Below are 21,825 nucleotides of genomic sequence, written 5' to 3'. Positions count from 1 at the left end.
GAAAGTTGGAAAAGAAAAACAAAACCTGAAAGAAGTTATGTTTGAGATTTTGATTATTTCAGGATGTCTTTAAAAGCAGCTCATTAAACTACAAAAATATTTGAAATTCAGTTTTCCCACTTGTATGAAGGTCAATAAAGGCTAGCGGGGGAAAAAATTAGAATACCCTATGAAAGAACTGTTGGAATAATGTATGAAATGAACTATTTGAACACAAGCAGTGGACGTTAACCAAATGTAGAAATTTCACACCAACTGTGAAGCACGGAGGTGGAAGAGTCATGGTTTGGGGGCCATTTGCAGCGGCAGGATCCGGTCATGTAGGATCCAGCAGGACTTCCATCATGCAACAGGAACATCTGTGAAAACATGAACGGTGAAACAGAAGGGTGACATAAAAATGACCAAAAATTAACCTTAACCAAGAGAGTTAAGGCAATGGAAAGTCAAAACCCATTGCATTGAGATTATTAAAATGCTGTGGAGTAAGTAGCTTGTCATGGTAGCTACAAGAAGACAGGGTGTTCTAATTTTTTCTTTCTCTAGAAAATATAATTTGTTGACATCTCTTCCATTTTGCAGGTAAATTCCATTGAATTTATGCTGATTTGTAAACAATTTCCTGAAAATGTACTGTACCCAAAAACTGCATTCAGTCACTGTGGTAATACTAAAATTCTAATTACTTTCCCTTTCCATCTGAGTTTTTTTTCTACTTTAAAGGCAAAATGTTGTTTTAAATGATCAAGTTTTTGTTCACTCGTGCAGCAAGCAAACGTAGCATTGCCGCTTTACAAGAGACAGACTGTAAATTGTAATCTCAAAGAACTGATTTTAATCCTTCTCAGGATTAAAATCCTGAGAAGAACCACATTTTTTCTTTTCTTTATAGCAATTGTATGTCCATGTATTGATTGAAGGAAAGTATCATCACCCAAATCTGAGTAAAAGATCTTAATAAAATGTATTTTTATAAATGTAAAAATCCAAGAAAAAACTTTAAGCAGAAACATTTATCCTTAAATTGAAATAGGCACACTGCCAGTCAAAAGTTGTTGTTGTTTCTCTCTTTTTATTATAAATGACAGACCTAAGTTTATCAGTCTGAATGCCTGTGTTTATTTATTTTATCATCCATATTTTCATACTACATTCTTCATTGACTGGACAAGCAAATTAGCAAAAGAAGAAGAAACAGGTTTAATTTTTTTCCCCACCGCTTCTGTCGCCCTCTTAGGGTGGCGCCCTGAGTGGTGAGCCATATCCCATAAATCAGAACCACTTCTGATTAAATGTATAACTTCATTTTATGTTTAACTTTCTGCTTCCATAGGATGAACTCTAGAAAATGACCCAAAAAAATATAATGTTTTGAGCTGTATTACTTGACATGTGCACAATGGAAATGCATATCTAGATAAAAAATGTTTTGTTTTTTTTTTTATCTACTTTGCTACCAGGTTCTTCCTGAACTGTAAAGCAAGCAGATTTTTTCGCTATTCCTGTTATTTCAATTCCAGTCTCTTCTTGCAGAGAACATGGAGCATTACTGAAAGAAATGTATTTTATTAATTTATTTTAGGAACGCCTGAAATACAGAGCACTTTACTTTCCCTTGTTCATCTTTGACGTTGTTAATAAATGTCTATGTTATCCTATGACTTGTTCTTTTTACAATAAGTTTTGCTGAGATCTTTATGCTATATCCAACTCCAGCCACTAGATGTCCCTGTGGAGTTAGGAAACACACACACAAAAAAAAGATCAACAGAACCTCAAAACCGGTTGGAGAAAAATACTATAAAGCACTTCTTTATCTCCAGACTTTTCTACACACTTTTCATTTAAAAAGTATTGCAGACTAAACTTTCAACAGCTCCCCTTCCTTTGCATTGACCGCACAATAAAACACTAAAGTTCATTTAGACGACAATTTATAATCTAAAAAGAAAGTAAGAGACTGGCAGGAGAAATGAAGGAAACAAGTAAGAAGGGAAAGGCATTATAAGGAAGGTAACATGGATGAGGTGAAAACTACGTCTATTTCTGCTTCCACTTCGCCAAAACACAAAGAAACTTAAACTCTTTAAACCACTGAGGGCGACATTGAGTGGGACTTTTCATTGGAGTAAAGAAATCTGCTTTGTTTCTGATTTCTGAACAGTATGCTTTCTTACCCCATTAAAGACAAGTTTGTACTCATGCATAGTTAGAACTGAGATTTTCTCTTGATGGACATAGCAGACGTTACTGACATTTCTAAATAATTGTTTAGGTTTGGTTTCAGCTCTTGGGTAAAAATGCAAAATTACATATCCCCCCCCCCCCCCCCCCCCCCCTCCCCCCCTCCATCTCCCCTCCTCTGCATTTATTTTACCCTCATTTGCTCTTAGTCTGTTTCAACCGGTCAGACCACTGATCTCCCTAAGTCAGCAAACAATAGAAAATGTTTTCTGTTTATGTTCAGACAGTGCTCTCTGCTGGAAACACGTAAAATTACAGTGAAGACTTTATTTGTGTTCAATTAAATTCATTCTAATTAATTTAACAGAACTAAATGAATTAGAATTGCTCAAATTTTGAGGAAACTTGAGTAGAATTTCCTCACAAATACCCAGTTCTGACAATGTGGAAAAATGCCTCAGACATTTTAGCAAATTTACTAAAACAAAAAGAGAACCATAATGTTATCCTCTCATCTAAAACATTCCTGGAGTGTTGCTTTGTTGCTTTGATGCTTTCATGCGTGTTTGAGAAATCCTTGAATCTCCATGGCAACCATTCAGGTAGATTCTGTGGTGGACTTAGTGCTGCCTTCCAAGCTGAGCTTCCTCCTCCAATGCGACTCCCCCACTCAGCTCCTACAGACTAGTCAGCAGCAATTAGCAACCGCCTGGAGGAACTGCGCATCTGCTGACATCTGCTGACATTATACGAGTTTCTTCTCAGCTGGTAAAAAAAAACGTTGTTAAAGGGTAAATAATAGAGGAGCCATGTTGTGGTGACTTCCTGAAAGCGGAGTTTCAGAAAGAGCAGGAGCTCTGAAGAAACATAAGCCAAATTTCAAGATGTTAAATTATGAAATCAAATTTCTTTTAAGTCATATTTGACATATATCAATATGTAGTATTTTTTATAACAACTGAAGGTCACATAATTACTTAATTGTGCTATATAAAATGGCACTATACCTAGAAAATATATAATACTGCCCTTGTAAAATTTTTGCATACTGTGTTGCCATGCCGACATGGATTCCAACACACATCCTCTTTAATATTTTCACTGTGAGATTATGTTCCTGTAATAAATACAATCTTTACCACAAGAAATAATGTAGGTCGGCTCTGAAAGCTCAACCTCTGAATCTTCTTCTGACGAAGAAAGTTTTGCTCTGAGCCGTCATGAAGGTCCAGTCCTGATCTTTCTTTAATTAAGCATTCCTTGTCTTTTGTCAGTCAGTCTCAGGATGTTTCCATCAGAACTGTTAGTCCTATTCAGTCTATTTTCTGAACTACAAACTCCCAAATAACCAGAGAAGGATTTTCTCATTCTGGTGGACGAACATGAGGATAGAGGGGCCAGCAGCTCAACAACTTTGGGCCTTGAGGCTATCTGCTTTTCATTAGCGAGTCAGTGAGTGAGTGAAGGAGTGTGATCGGCGGAAGGGTAAAATACGAGAGGCCGATCTGGACCACGTTGGCTATCAGGGTGATTTGGGGGCTCCTGCTGACTCCTATTGTGCATTGTCTCTGACGTGAGCAACGGGAGCCCGACAATGAGCCTTTGTGCGAGCCGTTTAACTGCCTGCTAGCATGCTAATTATGGGATGTGCGTGTTTCTGTCTGTGCCAGTGAGAATCCATCAAGTCCTGGTATTTTCCATCCCTCTCATTTCAATCATTTCAATTCCTCTCGTGGAATTTACACTCCTTCAATTCACCTTTCTCCTCTCCATCTTTTCCCGAGGCACTGATACCCCACTGCTTTCTCTGTTACTGGCTGACCTCTTCACTAGCTGCTTCCTGTTCTCACAACTTTTTCCCCACTATTCATGCCATCGTGGACAGTGATTTTTGAACTGCTGGCTCTTGAAGCATTTTGTAATTTTATATCTTATTGAAAAGTACTATTTTTCTTTACTCAAAACTTGCTATATTTGCCATTTTCACACCAACGCCCTCATATTTGCTATTTTCTAAACCAAATGGCAATCACATTGCTACATTAACAAGTACTATGACTAGGGTTGTGACAGTCTTGTAAGAAACAATAAAAACAATCTTTTTACTACTATTGGGCATTGTTGCAGATGCCAGAGAAGCGTCCCCTTTGCTACTTTGCTCAGTGACAAGGAGAACAGGCACAAGGGGAAGGAAAAGCAGCGCACACGCACAAGATTTATTTGACATGAGAGCATCATACGGCATCATTTCATTGTCCACATTGGCTTCACATCACTCTGAAGTTCACATAGGCTTAATTTGACATGATTAGATAGTGACTTAAAAAGACAAAATGACTAGTCTGAGTCCATGGAGGAAGCATCTGGACGCGACTGCAATGTTAGCCAGAAAGATGCCTCGAGTCTGTGTCACCCACATCGTTTCTTCCCATAATTATTTTCTCAATACAATGACATATTTTATGCTGGCCAAGTAAAATTAATTTCTATAAAAATAATGTGGTCTTTTGAATGGCTTCAATCAGCTAAATACGTGATAAGTTTTTGGGGGGGTTTTCTAACCCCCACTGCCGTTTGTGTTTCAGACGTGTCTTTGCGGATTAAAAGAATTGATTCAGGCTTTAAAAAGCCTACTCATGACATCTTAAATCAGCCAATAAAGGAATTTGCTTGTTTGTTTTTTGTTTTTTTTTTAAAGCCTGACTCGTTACCCTCACAAAGTATAACTGTTCTTCCTAAGAAGAGCGTCTTGTTTCCAGCTCAATACCTTCAAGTCAAGGCGGTTCCACACAATTCCACATTTCTGGTCATATAGCCGGTATGGCTGCATATGTTAGCTAAGCATGTGTTTGGGAACAAGTGAAAATCAATATCCACACGGATGTGCAGATAGGCGCAGCTGTGGGTCCTGAGTTTGAACCCTGGCTCACATGGGCAGAACGAGGGAGGGCCGCAGGGTGAGAAGGCGAGAGGAGACTGATGCTGGTGCAACTCACCATCTTCTTCTTGCCTTTCATCTTTGGCTCCCAGCATCAAACAACGGCCCCCTTTGATTCGGGCCAACTTTGCCACCAGCCACCCCCGGACCTCGCAGGCCTCCGAACGTTCACGCTGCTTAACTCAATGTTCCGAGAAAAACTCATGATTGGAAAATTACTTTTTTTTATTTTTTTTTATTTTCCCCCTTGTAGATAAATTTGCGAAGAAAATGTTGCCGTATCTTCCTGCTCTGCCCAGTTCAGTTTTGGTTTTTTTGTCAGATACATCAAAACAATTTTTTGCCCCCGTCAACTCAAAGGAAGTAAAGCTGAGGTCAACCTTTTCTGCTTTAAAGCACACAGTGATACTAAAAGAGCTTATAAACAAAAAAAGGATACAGACACAAAAAAGTCAGTATGATGGAGCTTTGAGAACTATTTTTACACGAAAGAAAAAATGAAAGTCCGTGATGGTTGTCGGTTAAATGTTCAGTTTCTTACATGTATTAAAGCCCAATTGAGTGATGCACAAACACACCAACCAAGCAAGGTCATTTGAGCTCTTCTTCATATATTTTTAGATGATCAAAATGTGATCATCTGTTCTAATTGTTTATTTTTTATCTAACACTGGGAAAACATTTTTTTTTTCTGTTTTAGGAAAACGAAAAAATGCGTCAAATACAAATACAAGATATCAATTAAATGTTTTTTTGTAACTAACAAAAAAGATCCTTGTAGAACATCAACCAATCTCTAGCAGCATATCCTCTGGCCTTGAAATGTCACAAATTGGAATTCTGAAAAATAAATTTGCTTAATGGAAAAATGCCAATTTTTTAAAAAAAAAAAGGTTTCTGATTTTAAAAATAAAATTGTGCTGTGATGAGGTGGTTTTTCAGTTTTATCAAAAATAAATATACTTCACAAATATATTAATATATTTTGCAGACCAATTTACTTTGTAGCTGCCACCTGTGGGAGCCACTTCAAGCATCCAGCATGCTGAGGTGAGGGAATGTTCCATGCAGACAAAGAGTCTGCATAATGTTGCATAAAGTTAAATCTCTTGTGTCATTTCTGTGATATTTGAGTAGCACCTCTGTAAATACAGTAGCAGTGGAACCTATCAGCAGTATGTTCAAAAGGCTAAAGGTGAAACTAACTTTGCTACATAAGGATCTGTAAAAAGATTATGCTTAAGCTTCACTTACGTAAAACAAGCTGTTATCATAGGGCTTTGAAACACAAGGTAGATCTGTTATTCAATGAAAGATAAGAAGTTGGTTTACGGATTCATTTTCTAAATTTAACCCATGTTAAAAAAAACCTTCCAAAACACAACAATGCATGAAACAAATAGAATTGTTTTCTTTTTACTAAAAACGAAGTGGCTGCTTGACCCGTTCTCATGTAAATGATAAAGTTTTATACCGCAGCGCAGATTGGAAACTTACTTTAATGTTAAGCATTTCTGAGATTAAACTAACTGAAAGGCTTTGAGAGGTTCGTGGTCATTTTGAGGAGTTGCGTTTTGCTGTCTATATCTAGTCAGTGCTGCTCTATTCAGATTTAAATGCAATAATTACCCGGCAGCACTGAATTTGCATCGGTATTAAGCCAGTTCTAATCCCGATGTTCTACTGTCATGAGATGATTTTTTACATTTTTTATTTATTTGCAGTCTGTGTGTATCTTGAAAAGATATAGCCGAAGTGAAAAACATCTCAACTACCCAACTTTTCTTTGGTATATTAAGACTTGCAAAGCACCATGAGCAGGACAACAAATTACTGTCTTACTTATTAATGACACTTGACTTTTTCCATGTTTTGTTACATCACAATCACGAATTATTTTTTATTTTTTACCCCTCCAGGGGGTCTTTTGTGGGCTCTAGTGTCCCTTATGTGATAGTAGGCTGACAGGGGGGAAGACATGCGGCAAATGTCGTCGTGTCCGGGAGTCGAACCCGCAACGGTTGCGTCAAGGACTCAAGGCCTCCAAATACGGGTCGCGCTAACCACTACGCCACCACGGCACGCCCACAATCACGAATTTTAACATATTTTATTGGGATTTTATGTGAAAAATCAACACAAACTATAACACGTTTAAAGGATAAGTAGTCCATGGGTTTACAATTGTTTCAGAAATAAAAGTCTGGAAGCTGTGGCGTGTGTTTTTATTCAGTCCACTGACTCAAAACTTTGCACAGCCCCTTGTCACTGCAGTCACAGCTGCGAGTTAACTACAGTATGTTACCACCAGCTTTGCAGTAGAAACAGTAGATACACTTATATATCTACTGTTCGTAAAAACAGCTCAAACTTAGTCAGATTAAATGAACAGTCTCTGCAAACAGCAATTTTATAGTGTTTCCACAGACTATCAACTGAATTTTAAAGCATTTTATAGCACTATAAAATCCTGACACTGTAACCTCAGTTGTTGTAAAAAATGCTACAAAGTATGACTGTAATTTAAAGACTTCAAATTAGGCCTCTGTCTCTCTAAACACTTGTGTACTTTCTGAAACTCCGCCTTCAAGAGGCAGTTTAAGCTCCGAGGAGGAGCTACGCCTTGAAGGCGGAGCTAGGTCCAACCAGACGTTTTGTACAGCTGAACAGTTGCCATGGAATAAAACATTTCTGAAACATGCATGACAGAATAAAAGCAACACCAGGTATGTTTTTGATGAGGGAATAACAGTACAGCATGATGTAAAGATAGAAAAAAGTAGATTTTACATAACACTGCCCCTTTAAAAAGAGGACATAAACTTTTTCAGATTTCTATTTAAATTTTCTATTTTCTATTTAATCTTTTTTTTCCACTTACAATTATCCACGGATACAAGCGGCCGAAATGGGTTTTCTCCGCAGGGTGTCTGGGCTCTCCCTTAGAGATAGGGTGAGAAGCTCGGTCATCCGGGAGGGACTCAGAGTAGAGCCGCTGCTCCTTCACATCCAGAGGAGCCAGTTGAGGCTCGGGCATCTGGTCAGGATGCCTCCTGGACGCCTCCCTGGTGAGGTGCTCCGGGCACGTCCCACCGGGAGGAGGCCCCGGGGAAGACCCAGGACACGCTGGAGGGACTATGTCTCTCGGCTGACCTGGGAACGCCTTGGGATTCCCCCGGAGGAGCTGGAACAAGTGGCCGGGGAGAGGGAAGTCTGGGCCTCCCTTCTGAAGCTGCTACCCCCACGACCCGACCCTGGATAACCGGACGAAAGTGGATGGACGGACGGACAATTATCCACTAGATTGTGTTGGGTTAATTCATAACATTGCAATGAAATACAATGAAGTTTCTATTTCAGTGCTAACAAACTGCAAAAACCCTTTGCAAAACTGTCGAATTGAACAAAATTTTAATTCCCAACAAAAACAAAAAATTGTACATTTCAACAATAATGATGATGCCAACACAGTGACTACATGTGTCTTAAAAGCATGTTGTTTTGTTCAGCAACCATCAACGTTAACAAACTACGTACATGGCTGTATTATTGAGAATTTCGTTTTGTGTCCACGGGGGTGGGAAACTATTAAAACCGAATATTTTTAGAGGAGCACATCATCGCTGTGTGATGAACTCCAAAACAGCAACCAGCGAGACATGAGACAGAAGCCGTCCAACAAAGGACACCTTTGTTCCCAAAGTCAAATTCTTGAACATCGTTTTCTACATTTTCCTTCAAATGACTCAATTGCCGTGGCCCTCGCCTCTCATTCCGCTAAATTATCATTCTTCGACCACGTCCTCCTCGTCCCACGGAGATGTGAGCTGTTTGGGAGGTTTTGGCTGTGTATCTCTGCATCTTGCCACAGCAAATGTGGAGGAGCCAATGATCAAGAGGTTGAAGTTAATCTGATCAGACGATGAAAAAATTGTTACATTTTAGCGTACATACAATCTAATTCCAGGTGCAGCTGTAGCGAAGATGTGGATTTGCTAACTATTGACTCTGGGGTGCTGATTACAAATGCGCACCACATTTTTCTGCTTTTTTTTTTTTTTGAGTATTTCAAAAACCATGTACATTTTTCCTTTAATTGCAAAATCATGCAATACGCCTATCATTGGTCTATTTGCTAAATTCTAAAAGTGTCAATCTGTGGTTGAGACATGACAAAGTATGAAGACGGGGTCCTTTAGATTTGTTGCTACAAAATAACAACTGGCAATCAAAGAGAGATGAAAACTAACAGCAATCCACCGAATCCTTAATGCAACACAAACAATAAAGTGTCTATTTAAAATTAGCTTGCTGAGCAATATCCAAGCACAGAGACACGTTGGTTACGACCAAGCGGTAACATTTATATCGTCAGGTTGATACTCGTGGATTACCAGCAGGGATCAGCTTAACGAAACTCTACTTGCTCTCTCGTTCTCATCTGGGACGCTCGCCCCGAGTGACCCCTCCGCCCCCCAACCCACATTAACCCCCATATATCAATTTCCTCTAGATGTTCCCCCTCACACAACAAGAGGTAACTGGACTCTTTCCCTCGGTTGGTCAGTGCGCACATGAAACAGAACAACACAATGGGCTATTCATTAAAGCAGCGAAACCCAAAGACACACACAAACACACACATTCACAACTCTGCTCATACCCACAGACGTTCATCCATTCATTTAAGAATAAAAAACAGCTCCCTCCCCCAGCTGCAGTACATCATTGAACCCAAATATACCATATAAACACTTTTGTTTTGTTTTTATGCAGCTATCTATCGGTAAAATGAAACCCTGTTGTGATTCGGTGCGCTATTCTCACCATGTGACTTCCTTAATTTTGCTTCAGGGTTGGAAAATTTACAGGGATCGATCAGTATCTTGTTAATATCTCCTCTTTTTTTTTTTTGCCAGAGGGAGTCAAGCTAGAGTTACTGCAAAAAAGGCAGTCTTGATTCCATTAGTAATGACTTAATAACTGTTGGGTTAATAGCGCACCAGATCCACCAGGGTTGGCTGATCCACTTCAGTGAGGGCATTTAGAGACTCACCTGCTTTGCCCCACACAGGTGCATGAAAGAGAAGAAGACAGCCCAACACAGAGAGGTAGAGTCAGACCCTCTCTGATGTAAGCAGCTTTAAAACATACATATAGACTTAGATTTACTGAAAAAAAAATTAGAGTAACAATTTAAATATATTTAATTTGGGTACATTTCAATCACTTCTTCAAATCAGAAATGACGTCAGTTTAACCGTTTAAAAGGCAAATAAATTGTTGAAATGCAAAGCAATTGCTAAAGTTTACTTAATAAACTACTGAGGCTGAATTCAAAATTGAGCATTAAGATCAAAGTTTGTTCTTCATGTTAAAAAGCAACAAGTGTTGATTTGTGACGAGGCCATAAAATAGCTTTGAACTTCTTAAAGCTATTCCAAAGAGATGTATTTATTTTTCCCTGACAACAAAAGCTAAGATGTAGCAGTGAGCTCTTAAACTCCATCAGGTAACAAATTTATAGTTAACAAGCTTGACATTAACAACAGCGCTGTAACAAAGCAAGTTAGCCACAAAATGCTACAAAATTAGTAATACATATTTGTGAAATGTGTATTGTTTGCACATTTTAAAGCTATTCTATAGAGGAGGCATGTGAACAGTTTATCCTGATGTCCAGGATGTGGCCTTAATTTGTGTTAGCGCTTTGCTACACGGGTTGTGGAGATTAGGTTATTGGAAATGGAAATACAAATTTCAAATTTATTCTAACAACCTTTTCAACAAAAATTAGCACAGGGATCAGTGGCTCATCTTGCTAGCAAATGTGGGTTGTGAATGATCCTTTTAAATGGTGCTCAAAATATTAAGATAGGATTTATTTGCAAAAACAATTCTTTAATGTTGAAAGAATTGAACCATTATTGATAATTATGTTTACAAATTATTCTGCTCGAGAAAACGTCAGAGTTTTAATAGCATGGTCACAGAGGATGACCTTCCAGCAAACAGACTACTGGTCTACTGGTTCAGTTTGCAATTTTCCATCATATTTTTGCTATTAAAAAACAACAACAAACTTTCAGGCAAAACAGAGTGCATCTTACAGAGAACGCCCCTTAAACAAATCTCTTATTGTCAAGAAAGAAGAAAAAAAATCTCCATGTTTCCATGGAGATTTCTTCATAAACTGAAAACATTTTAGCACTTTTGTTGTTACTATATTTTTCTAACTTAAAAATCATTCTCATATTTTCATAATAATAATAATAATAATAATAATAACTTATGGAATATTTTACTAATGAATGTTATTTGTGAGAGTTTTGTTCTCAGTGCTGTTCAGATCTTTTGTTTTCCTTTTAAAGGAAGGAATTTTCAATTCAACAATATTTTCATGAACGAGAAACAGGTATTGATAGTATTGTTTTATTATATTTAGAATTGAAGTAATTGACGTAGAGGCCTTTACAGTGTATTGTTATTGTATGTGTAATGACAATGCATTTGTTAGTTGTTTTATATGCTATTTATTACAAGAACGAAAGTGCTTCAATATATATTTAAAAAATCCATACTCCGGTTTCTTGTGGGTCTTTATAGAGTCAGACTAAAATGTGACGAATGTAAAATTCACATCATTTTTTTTCCAAAGCGCCAGGAATGATGACAATTTCCGCACAACCGCTTCCGTCTACTACATTAGCTCATAAAAAGAGAATTATTCTTCTATTCATCTTCAAAATATCCGTTTGTTTACGCCTATGCGTGTCGCACTTTTTAATCTTTTTTTTCTTCTCAGCCATAACTCCACAAACACGCACCCAAAAGGACTCACAGCAAACCGAGGCCGAGCCGCTCGTCCTCAGCTCCGTCCTGGACCAAACTCCCGGAGCGGCGCTCCGACGGTTCCCCCGGTTCACAGCACCGCGAGGCGGACTGTCCCAGCGCAGCTCCCCGGGCCAAGCCGCCGTCCTCCCGGAGGGTCGGTCTCTCCGTGTCAGGGTTGCGTGGCAATGCAAAACAAGACACAAGCTTTTTTTTTTTTACTATTTTCATTCCGTCTTTTTTTTTTCTCTCCTATTGCATTACACAAAATTTCTTTTTGTTCATTTTTTTCCTCTTTTAACACGGGGAAAGGGGCGCTCGTTTGTGATCACATGATTAGAATTCACCTGAGATGGAAACAAATACAAAGAAAAGGAGGGGAGAGAGGAGGAATAAAAGAGGCACAGGGTCATCATTGTTAGGGCCTCTCTTATCAGAGTCAACATTCATTGCTAATGAAAAACGTGGTGAATTTTGGATTGGGGGCCGGTGTGTGTGTGTGTGTGTGTGTGTGTGTCGCATGGCAGAGATACAAGGGGTCATTGTAGCGGGGAACAGCGCTTGTGTTTGTGTCGGAGCGACCCATAACGTCCTCTCTAGTCTCTCCTTTCTGTTTATATACAAGTGATGTTTGATTTCAACGAGCGTTCATGTCTCAGTTTGTAAAAAGGCGCTGATCCAGTGAGAAAACACGACAAGCCTGCATAAAGCGTAACGCGCCATGGACACAGACATTATGCTGTAATAAAAAATATAGAAATAAAATAAAAAGGTAAAGCCAAGCCAGAATCTTCAGCAATGAAATGCATTTCACATGATCTGAGACAGACCAATAGAAAGCAACTCTGTTAGCTACGCCAGCTAATGATAGGCCGCTAGCATTAGCGCATCTTAAAGGCGGAATTCCCACATTAGTTGTAAAAAAAAAAAGGGAAAAAAAAGCAAATTAATTAAGTTTGAACAAAACTACCAAATCTATCTATCTATCTATCTATCTATCTATCTATCTATCTATCTATCTATCTATCTATCTATCTATCTATCAGCTAAGGCTGTTGGAATGTAACAATTTTTGAACACTTCGTTTATAAACCATATGCTCGATTCACATTTTAACCAATGTACTGTCAACCCGAGTATTTAATACTAATTTAGAACTACTTCTTCTTCTAGATAGATAGATAGATAGATAGATAGATAGATAGATAGATAGATAGATAGATAGATAGATAGATAGATAGATAGATAGATAGATAGATAGATAGATAGATAGATAGATAGATAGATAGATAGATAGATAGATAGATAGATAGACTTCTCTGAATTTGCATATATGCGCGCTGCGACTTTAAGACCCATCCCCTGCATCTTTTTCTTTTTCTTTTTTTCCCTCTGCCGTCCTCGCACAAGGGGCTCTTTAAGCCCTGGCACGGACACACAGAGCCAGCATTCATTCTCGGGCTGCGAGCGAGGGGGCTGGGAAGCGAGCGTCACTCTGGAGACTCGGGAACTCACGGATCCTCGTGCTAAACCGGCGACCTCCTTTTCTCATTCCCGAAGTAAGGCGCTCAGCATTTCCAACTCTTTGCTCTCTGCCGGCGGTGACCGCTCCGGCTCCGCGATTTGATCGTTTTCGCCTCTTCACAATTAGAAATGTAATGTCATCGCTTTTGATTGCTGATAAAGAGTTGTGGAGTAGTTTGGTTGGTTTTGTGTGTTTGACGTTTTAACATTTTTGCTCTGAATGGCTTTAAGTCCTGTTTCATTATTATTATTAAGATTCCTGGAATTATTAGAGCAACAAGTGCTTCTGTTGCAGACGGATTTCTCGATTACAACGTCGACCATTTATTTTGTTTTTATTCATTTATACCTTTTTTTTTTTTTACTATTTAAAAATGTGGCCTGGATTCGACTATTTAAAAACTTTGCGCACTGTTTAAAATCACATTTTGTTCTTTTAGTGTGGTATGTTGCAGCTTGGATGAACCTAACATAGGAAACAAACAAAACAAAACAAAGTTTTGCAGCGAGCAAATTAAGGCCAACTTATTGGCCAGTCAGGCGGTGATAATGAGATCCCGTCGCCCAAATTCATCATGCCCAGTAAATGTGCTTAATAGACTAATGAAAACCAGCAGTAGATTCTAAGGTTTTCCTTGTTTCCTCTCCAGAACACAATGTTGACAATCTGACAATAAAGTCGGACATAAACAAGAGACACAAACAAGCGAACCGTGGCGCTATACATGTCGTTGGGTACCTTTTACGCACGGCTTTTACGCACTGAAATCTCTTGGGACCTAATGACAGCCTGCTAATTGGGACTTGTAGTCCAGGTGGTGAGCGAGTTTCAAGACGTTGGACAGGTGGCGGAGCGTCATTCACCTGTTTTCTGGAAACGAACACCGCCGACACCTGTCAATTAAATGCTAGTTTTTGAAACACGTTTATAGAGAGACACGGTTAATGCATCCACTTAGGTTAACGAGAGGAGTCCATTTCACTGAGAAAACGATTGTGGACCTTTGTCTCGTTTTACAAAAGCGCTGTCTAGTTTATTAGCGCGTAAAGGAAATGCATGAGGTTTATGTTTCCTGCGCCAGTCGCTAAGTCTTTCCCGCTTTCTGTAAATAATCATATTTAGCGGAAAAAAAACGAAAACCATAGTGTGACTTAATTAAAGGCGTGTTGCTATGCAGAAATGCTTACATTGTTTTCAAATTTTTAATCCACCTTAGGAACTTTTAAAAAACTTTTTAACTCTGTGTGGTTTGTGCTTTCAAATCAGCTCATTTTTTAGTCCCACGTAAAAGCAGTGTCCATTGAAAATGCTAGAACAAAGACCATTTCTCATTTGAATCATTTCAATTATTAATTTCACGTTGTTTCTGCATGGTTGGCTAAAAGATTGAGTGGGGGGGGGGGGGGGGGGGGGGGGGGACGAGAAATGAATGAATAAGCAAATAGTAAGTCAAGGAATTAAATTCTAAATTCTTCTAAATCATGAAATTCATTTTTACAAAGAACATCGTGTATACTTTCTGGAAGGTTAGGCAAATTTAAAGGGGCCATGGCATCCACTAGGTGGCGCAACAGCTTGTTTGCGGGGTTGGCAGCAACATTTTATGAAGAATAATGTAGAACATTGTTGTATAGCTTTACCTAATTGTTGGAATGAAGATCATTTTTTCAGTCATTCCAACTTGGCTTTAAAATGTGTACAGGCAATGCAGAAACGCCTAAAAACGTACACGCAGGCACAATATTTTTTATTACAAATTTAAGAGTGTGAAGGGCAAGTTTTAATGAACTTTACTATTTATATGGTTATGTTGCTGTGATTATTTTTGTTTTCTTTGGCCGGGCCCCCATTAGGTCTTTTTTTTTTACGGAATTTTCTGGAGACGCCCATGTTCAAGTTACACAAACATTAGCGAATTATTAATAATAATAATAATAATAATAACAACAACAACATAGAACTTTTTTCACGATAAACCAACAGGATTTGATCAGTTGATGTTAAACTTAAACATTTTCTGCTCCAGGTCCTCGCTGTTGGATTTCGACCGCAGGACACCCGCAGGAGAGAGAGAACGGGAAGTCAGAAAGGAAGTGGGACTGGGTGAGTTTGGCACGGACCGCTGTCCATTAGCAGGTAAACTGGGGTCCAAGGTGCGCACTGAGCCGCCTATGATACCAACAACGCGGATGGAAAGAACTTTAATGTGGAACCCTCACAGAGTTTTGCAACGCAGGCTCAGAGTAGAGACAGACTGGCAGTTTATATTATAACTTCATTGGAGGCCAAAGAGACAGAAGGGAGAGCTTCCGCTCGGCGAGTCATTCTAAGGTAAATAGGTAGAAGCCGGAGCCTGACAGGTAGAGCTGAGCTTTCAGGAACAGTTTGGTACTCCGGAGGAGAGAGAGAGAGAGTGTGTCTAAGAGAGAGAAAGAGAAAGGGGGGCAAAGAAGATGTCCAGAGAGGTCCAGAGCATTTCAGAGTTGGAGCTCAGTCCCGGCATCTCGGACGACAGTCGCTCCCTGTCCCCGGGTCATTCCTCCAGCGCGGCAGATGGAATCGACTCGCCTCTCGGCGGGCAGGAGCCGCAGCTGACGGCTCTGGACGAGGCCTCGGCGGGCTGCTCCTCCGTCAGGTCCGACGACGAGGACGAGCGCTTCCCCGCCGGCATCCGCGAGGCGGTGAGTCAGGTGCTCAACTGCTACGACTGGACCATCGTGCCGATGCCCGTGCGCGTGAGCGCCGGAAGCAAGAGCAAGTCGCACGTGAAGAGGCCAATGAACGCCTTCATGGTGTGGGCGCAGGCCGCGCGGAGGAAACTGGCCGACCAGCATCCCCACCTGCACAACGCGGAGCTCAGCAAGACCCTGGGGAAGCTGTGGAGGTGAGGGCCCCACACCGCGCTGCTGGTGTTTTATGTCACTGTGTTGAGTTTTGGTGGAATCTCATGAACTTCTCGATATTTTTCAGATCTTACTAGGTCTACTTATATGGAACGTTTTCTGTTTACTTTCCCTGAACTTACCAGGAACTACTTTCTCTGGACTTAGAGGTTACTTTCCAGATGTTTCTATATATTCTCTATTATCAGGAAAGTGGCAGTCCAAAGTGCTAAAAACAAACTGAACTTATTTTCTTAATTCGAAAAATGTTTCACATCTAGCCTGAAAGCATTCTTCAGATCTAATTATAGGCTCATAAGTTGTATTTAAAAATTAATAATAAAAAAAAAAGATTAATCCTGAATGGAAGTTAAATGTTGTAACTTATCCAAGGTTCTTCAAAGAGTTGTTGTAGATGCTGATGGCAGTGGAAAGGAAGAAACTCCTGTAGCAGTCTGTGTTACAGAGCTGCTCTCCAACATGCTGCCACCTTGAGGTGTGCCATTCTGGAATACTCTAGAATTGTAATAGATGAAAGTCTATTAAAAAGTTGATGAAAGTCGCTAGTAAGTTTCTGGAAAGCAACCACAAAGTTAAGTAGAAGTTCCTGCAGTTTGCCGAAAGCAAACTCTTAAGTCCTAGGAATCTACAGGAGCTGTTACATAGTGGCACCAGCAAAAAAAAACAAAAAACATTTAATTTAAAAAAGCTATGTGAAGCATTGAAACGGAAATGTGCATGAAGCATTTGGATTCGCCAGTTATCAGGCGATGATCTACGTGTTTTTTAATATCCCATCATAAAAGCTGTAGCAGTGCATAGTTTGTAAGGTTATCCAGCTGGTTTTACGTGTCACAGATTCCATTTACATTTGGCCAAAGACACTGAAAGTAACTTCGTCAGTCCTGTTGATCATCTCCAGTTACCCACCTTTAGATTTAATGTTGTGGATTTTTTTTTTTTTACTACTCACTTTTTTAACAACAATATTAGGTCGTTCAGATGGAAGGCCACCTAGTGTTTTCTGTCTTTTCAACTATTTTTTGCTTTGGGGAGAGGCTGCTAACACTTATTAATTTTCCTCTTGGCACATAAAGATACCTGCTGTGCTTATTTATGAAAAAAGAAATAGTCCAACACTCACTTTTTTTCTAGTTAGCTTGTATTATCCCAAAGCATCACTCAGGAACACCGCTCTGGCCATTTTGTTGGCCTCGTTTGTTCACAGCTCACCAACTTACTTCTATCATGATCACATGACCACGGCAAAACATTGTCGAGGGTTTTATCCTCTGTCAAAAGAGGGATTTATTCTAAACACAAATACCACTACATGTTTATTTCAAAACTTTGAACTGAAACAAAAAGTTTTCCCCAGAACTCTTATTCTAAATTTCATGCTGTATGAGAATGGCTTTCTGGATGCTCATCTTCACATGCAAACACCTAACTAAAGTTTCATTTGGGCAGCTAAGTGTGATAGCGATACTTAATTCAAGGCATAAAGGTCACCAAAGTTAAAGGAATTAAACTTGATCGGATCAAATATTAATGAGATAAAAGCTGACCTTGGGCTCAGTCAGGATGAGTTAACTGGTCCTGGAACACGATAAACAGGGAGGCTAAGAGAGGTCAGGGGTTTCTCATGCCGTCCCCCTTCCAGTCGTAGTAATAGAAGGAGCTCAGTTCCATGTTCGCAGACAGGATGCGACCTTGGCCTTTTTATTTCATTACTGTCCAGCAGTCAAAAGCCCCCTGGCAGGCAAATCAGTGGTGCACTTGGATTAAATTAAGCTATCTGGGGGGAAAACAAAGAGAAAACGACACTCAGCACAGTTTGTTAAAATGCAAAAACACATTATCACACATTTATCTGAAGTAGATTGTATTTGAATTGACTTGTCCTTGTGGTATACAGTGATTCTCAAAAGTGATTCTTTCTAATAAAGCGAAACAAAGTACAGCATAAACTGTGTGTTTATATTTTTTATTTTAAGGCTCACCTTCCAGACAAACACTGACCCTAAATGCCCTGACTTACGATTAGGACTGGACATTATGGAATTAAAGTTTTATCACGATATTTTGACAATAAGAAATATTTATTACACAGTCTTTTAGGTAACCATATGACTATAATTGTGTGTCACAGCAATTATAGCCCCACAAATACAAATACAGTTCTTGAAAAACATCTATATTTCTAATGCGTTTCTTTAGGACACCAGTCACATAACGAAATGTAATTTGTCTCACTAAACTGCACATGGTATTTGCATTTTCAAATTTATTGTTATTTATTTATGCTTTTATGGAACAAACATATATAATAAAACCATCAAACTCGACAACAAAGGCAATTTTGGGAGAGTTTAAGCATCATTAATTGGAATTTACCGTAAGAGCGATAAATCAAAAATCATATCATGATAAGAAATTTATCACGATAAATGATAAACAATACAAAGAGGGATAGGAAGATATTTCAGTCTCTAGATATGCAAAGCTGGAAGAGAAATATCCCAAAAGACATTTGAGTGAAATGCAACTAAGGCCAAAAATTTTAATGAAGACCCATATCTGATTTTAATTTATAGTGCTATGCAAAGGTCTTTGAAATTCTGTAGGCGTATCCAATATAGGATTGATTGCATAGCGTTTATCTTTGTAAGTATCCCTTTAAATCTCTTCTTCTTGTCCAAGGCTTCTCAATGAGAGTGACAAGCGACCGTTCATCGAGGAGGCCGAGAGGCTGAGGAAGCAGCACAAGAAGGATTACCCGGACTACAAATACCAGCCGCGACGCCGCAAAAACGGGAAGCACGGCTCCGGGTCAGGAAGTGAGGCCGATGGCCATTTGGAGGGTGAGGTCAGCCACAGCCAATCCCACTACAAGGGCCTCCACCTGGAAGTGGCCCACAGCGAGGGAGCCGAGTCCCCTCTGGCTTCACACCTGATAGTCCGGTAGACTCGGCTCAATTGGGGAACAAAATTACAATATTTGTTACATTTTCAGCTGGTGCGATTTGCTTTCACACTGTACTGTGTCAAATAAAACAAACATTTTGAAAAACCTGTTCCCCTCCCCGCCTGCGGGGGCACTGCACCGAGAACCACTAGAGGAAACAGTATGAAAACCTCTGAAGAAGACACCGAGTGCAACTTCCTTCTTTGTGAAATGTAAACAAAAATGGAGTAGCATTAGATTTTAGCAGTTGTAGGATTTCTCTTTTGACTTTTGTAAAAGAACACAAACCATTTCACCCACTAGCGATAGACGTGTTTGTTTTGGTTGTATTTACAAAGAATACCCTGCGTTATAATCTACTTCCTACTTTTGGAGGTCCACCCATGCAATCGGACCAGAGTTAACTTTTTTGGACTTTATCAGAGTTCAATTGTGCATCCATACATCCCCAAACGAATTGGACTTTCTAGGCAAATGAACTGGAGTCCAATAAAAATGGACTGAACAGAGATTGTGTGAATTCACCCTTAGATTCAACTTCAAAAGAAGGCACAGTGTTTGATAAATGTTTTTAGTCTGCAAAACTAAAAATGGGGTAACAATCTTACTGTGTCTCTACAGGTCAGAGCCACAGTCCTCCCACACCTCCCACCACTCCCAAGACCGAACTTCAGTCTGGAAAGACAGGAGATGGTAAGAGGGAGGGAGCTGGGAATGGTGGCACACGGGGGACAACGGGAGCAGAAGGCGTTCCTGGATCTGGCAAACCTCACATTGACTTTGGTAATGTGGACATCGGTGAGATAAGCCATGAGGTGATGGCCAACATGGAGCCGTTTGATGTCAATGAGTTTGACCAGTACCTTCCCCCCAACGGGCATCCAGGGGTTGGTGCAGCAGCAGGAGGAGCTGCAGCAGCCTCTCTGGCCTCTCCGTTTGCCTACGGCATTTCGTCGGCTTTGGCTGCAGCCGGCGGTCACTCCGCAGCTTGGCTCTCCAAGCAGCAGCAGCCGCAGCAACATCACAGCTCCCCGCTGGGCTCAGATCCATACAAGGCGCAGATTAAGAGCGAGGCCGAAGGTTCTGGGTCTCACTTTGCGGAAGCAGCCTCAGCAGGTGCCCACGTCACCTACACGCCGCTCAGCCTTCCCCACTACAGCTCTGCTTTCCCCACGTTGGCCTCAAGGGCTCAGTTTGCGGAATATGCCGACCACCAGCCTTCGGGGACGTACTACGGCCACTCCGGCCAGGCTTCGGGGTTGTACTCTGCCTTCTCTTACATGGGGCCTTCGCAGAGGCCTCTTTACACCGCCATCACTGACCCAACTAGTGCATCGCAGTCGCACAGCCCCACGCACTGGGAGCAGCCCGTCTACACAACATTATCGCGGCCATGACAGACGGCCAGAGCAGAACGCGCCGGTGCAGGTTCTGCCCCAGTGTCAGACCAAAGCAGTTTGCTACGTCAGAGATGGAGGTGCTCTGGTCTGGGGAGGGAGTGGGCCAGCACTGGGGAAGTCGGCTGGAGACCCAGAGGGGGAAACACCTTCTGATCTCGGCCAGGTGGAGCGCATGCTGTTACAGCACCGAGTGTACCGAGTGTGGACCTTTTAATCGAATTTAAGTCGCCGCCGGCACTTGGTGTAGGAGTCTGGGATTGTAATACTTTGGTAATGCAAAGAAAAACATCCACAGCAGAGTTTCTGACACTTCAAACATCGAAACTATGCATGGGCATCGTGTTCCCTTTAGTGTGGAAACTTCACGTGAATTACAGCTGGCTGGTCTTTTTTTTTTTTTTTTTTACCCCTCCAGGGGGTCTTTTATGGGCTCTAGTGTCCCTTATATGACAGTAGGCTGACAGGAAAGGGGAAAGGAGAGGGGGGAAGACATGCGGCAAATATCGTCAGGTCCGGGAGTCGAACCCGCGATGGCCGCGTCGAGGACTCAAGGCCTCCAAACATGGGTCGCGCTAACCGCTACGCCACCACAGCACGCCCCGGCACTTTGTCTTTTACAAGCCTCTTCCACAGTAGTAAGGTCTTGATCAGGGTTTGAATGGTGTGACTAAATGCAAGCCAAATTCTTTTTGTTATGAAACACATCAAATGCCTCACTAACCGAGGGCTAATTCCTTCGTCGGCTCTCCACTCTAACTCAGGATTGACATTTAATTACACAAAAAACCTAGAAAGCAGGATTCTACTCAGCTTAGACATTACGATATGTTAATCTGACGTCTCTTTGTAAACAACATGAACAGTTAGACAAAGTGTGTCGTATATCTACACAAAACCAACTTTACAACTTCACACTATCATCGAGAAAGACGACGCAGTGCATGTGAAGCTATAAATGCACCTGTCATTTATTTATGCAAACTTTATGTAAGCTGACCAAAGTTTTATGACCAAAACTTTTGATGTTTTCTAAAGAACAAACTGAATTTTTTAAGATGTTTCTCCCAACGTGACATCCAAAACTACCTAAGTAGACC

At 40.5% G+C, this 21,825-nt stretch overlaps 1 protein-coding gene across 1 annotated transcript; it reads left to right on the top strand.

Moving 5' to 3' along the window:
* Positions 1-13,366: 13,366 nt before the first annotated feature.
* On the top strand, positions 13,367-20,832 carry sox10 (SRY-box transcription factor 10). Its single transcript, XM_028042344.1, has 4 exons — positions 13,367-13,512; positions 15,505-16,362; positions 19,064-19,224; positions 19,950-20,832. Exons 2-4 carry the CDS (start codon positions 15,932-15,934, stop codon positions 20,723-20,725), a joined length of 1,368 nt encoding a protein of 455 aa, XP_027898145.1. The 5' UTR covers positions 13,367-13,512; positions 15,505-15,931; the 3' UTR covers positions 20,726-20,832.
* The last annotated feature ends 993 nt before the right edge of the window (positions 20,833-21,825 follow it).

Source organism: Xiphophorus couchianus, chromosome 16 (assembly GCF_001444195.1).
Source record: "Xiphophorus couchianus chromosome 16, X_couchianus-1.0, whole genome shotgun sequence".
Classification (NCBI taxonomy): domain Eukaryota; kingdom Metazoa; phylum Chordata; class Actinopteri; order Cyprinodontiformes; family Poeciliidae; genus Xiphophorus; species Xiphophorus couchianus.
This window is presented reverse-complemented; position numbering and strand designations above follow the sequence as displayed.

Coding starts and splice junctions, on each gene's coding strand:
- sox10 (XM_028042344.1), top strand. CDS start 15,932: ATGTCCAGAGAGGTCCAGAGCATTTCAGAGTTGGAGCTCAGTCCCGGC. Junction 16,363..19,063: donor ACCCTGGGGAAGCTGTGGAG/GTGAGGGCCCCA, acceptor TTCTTGTCCAAG/GCTTCTCAATGAGAGTGACA. Junction 19,225..19,949: donor GGCCGATGGCCATTTGGAGG/GTGAGGTCAGCC, acceptor GTGTCTCTACAG/GTCAGAGCCACAGTCCTCCC.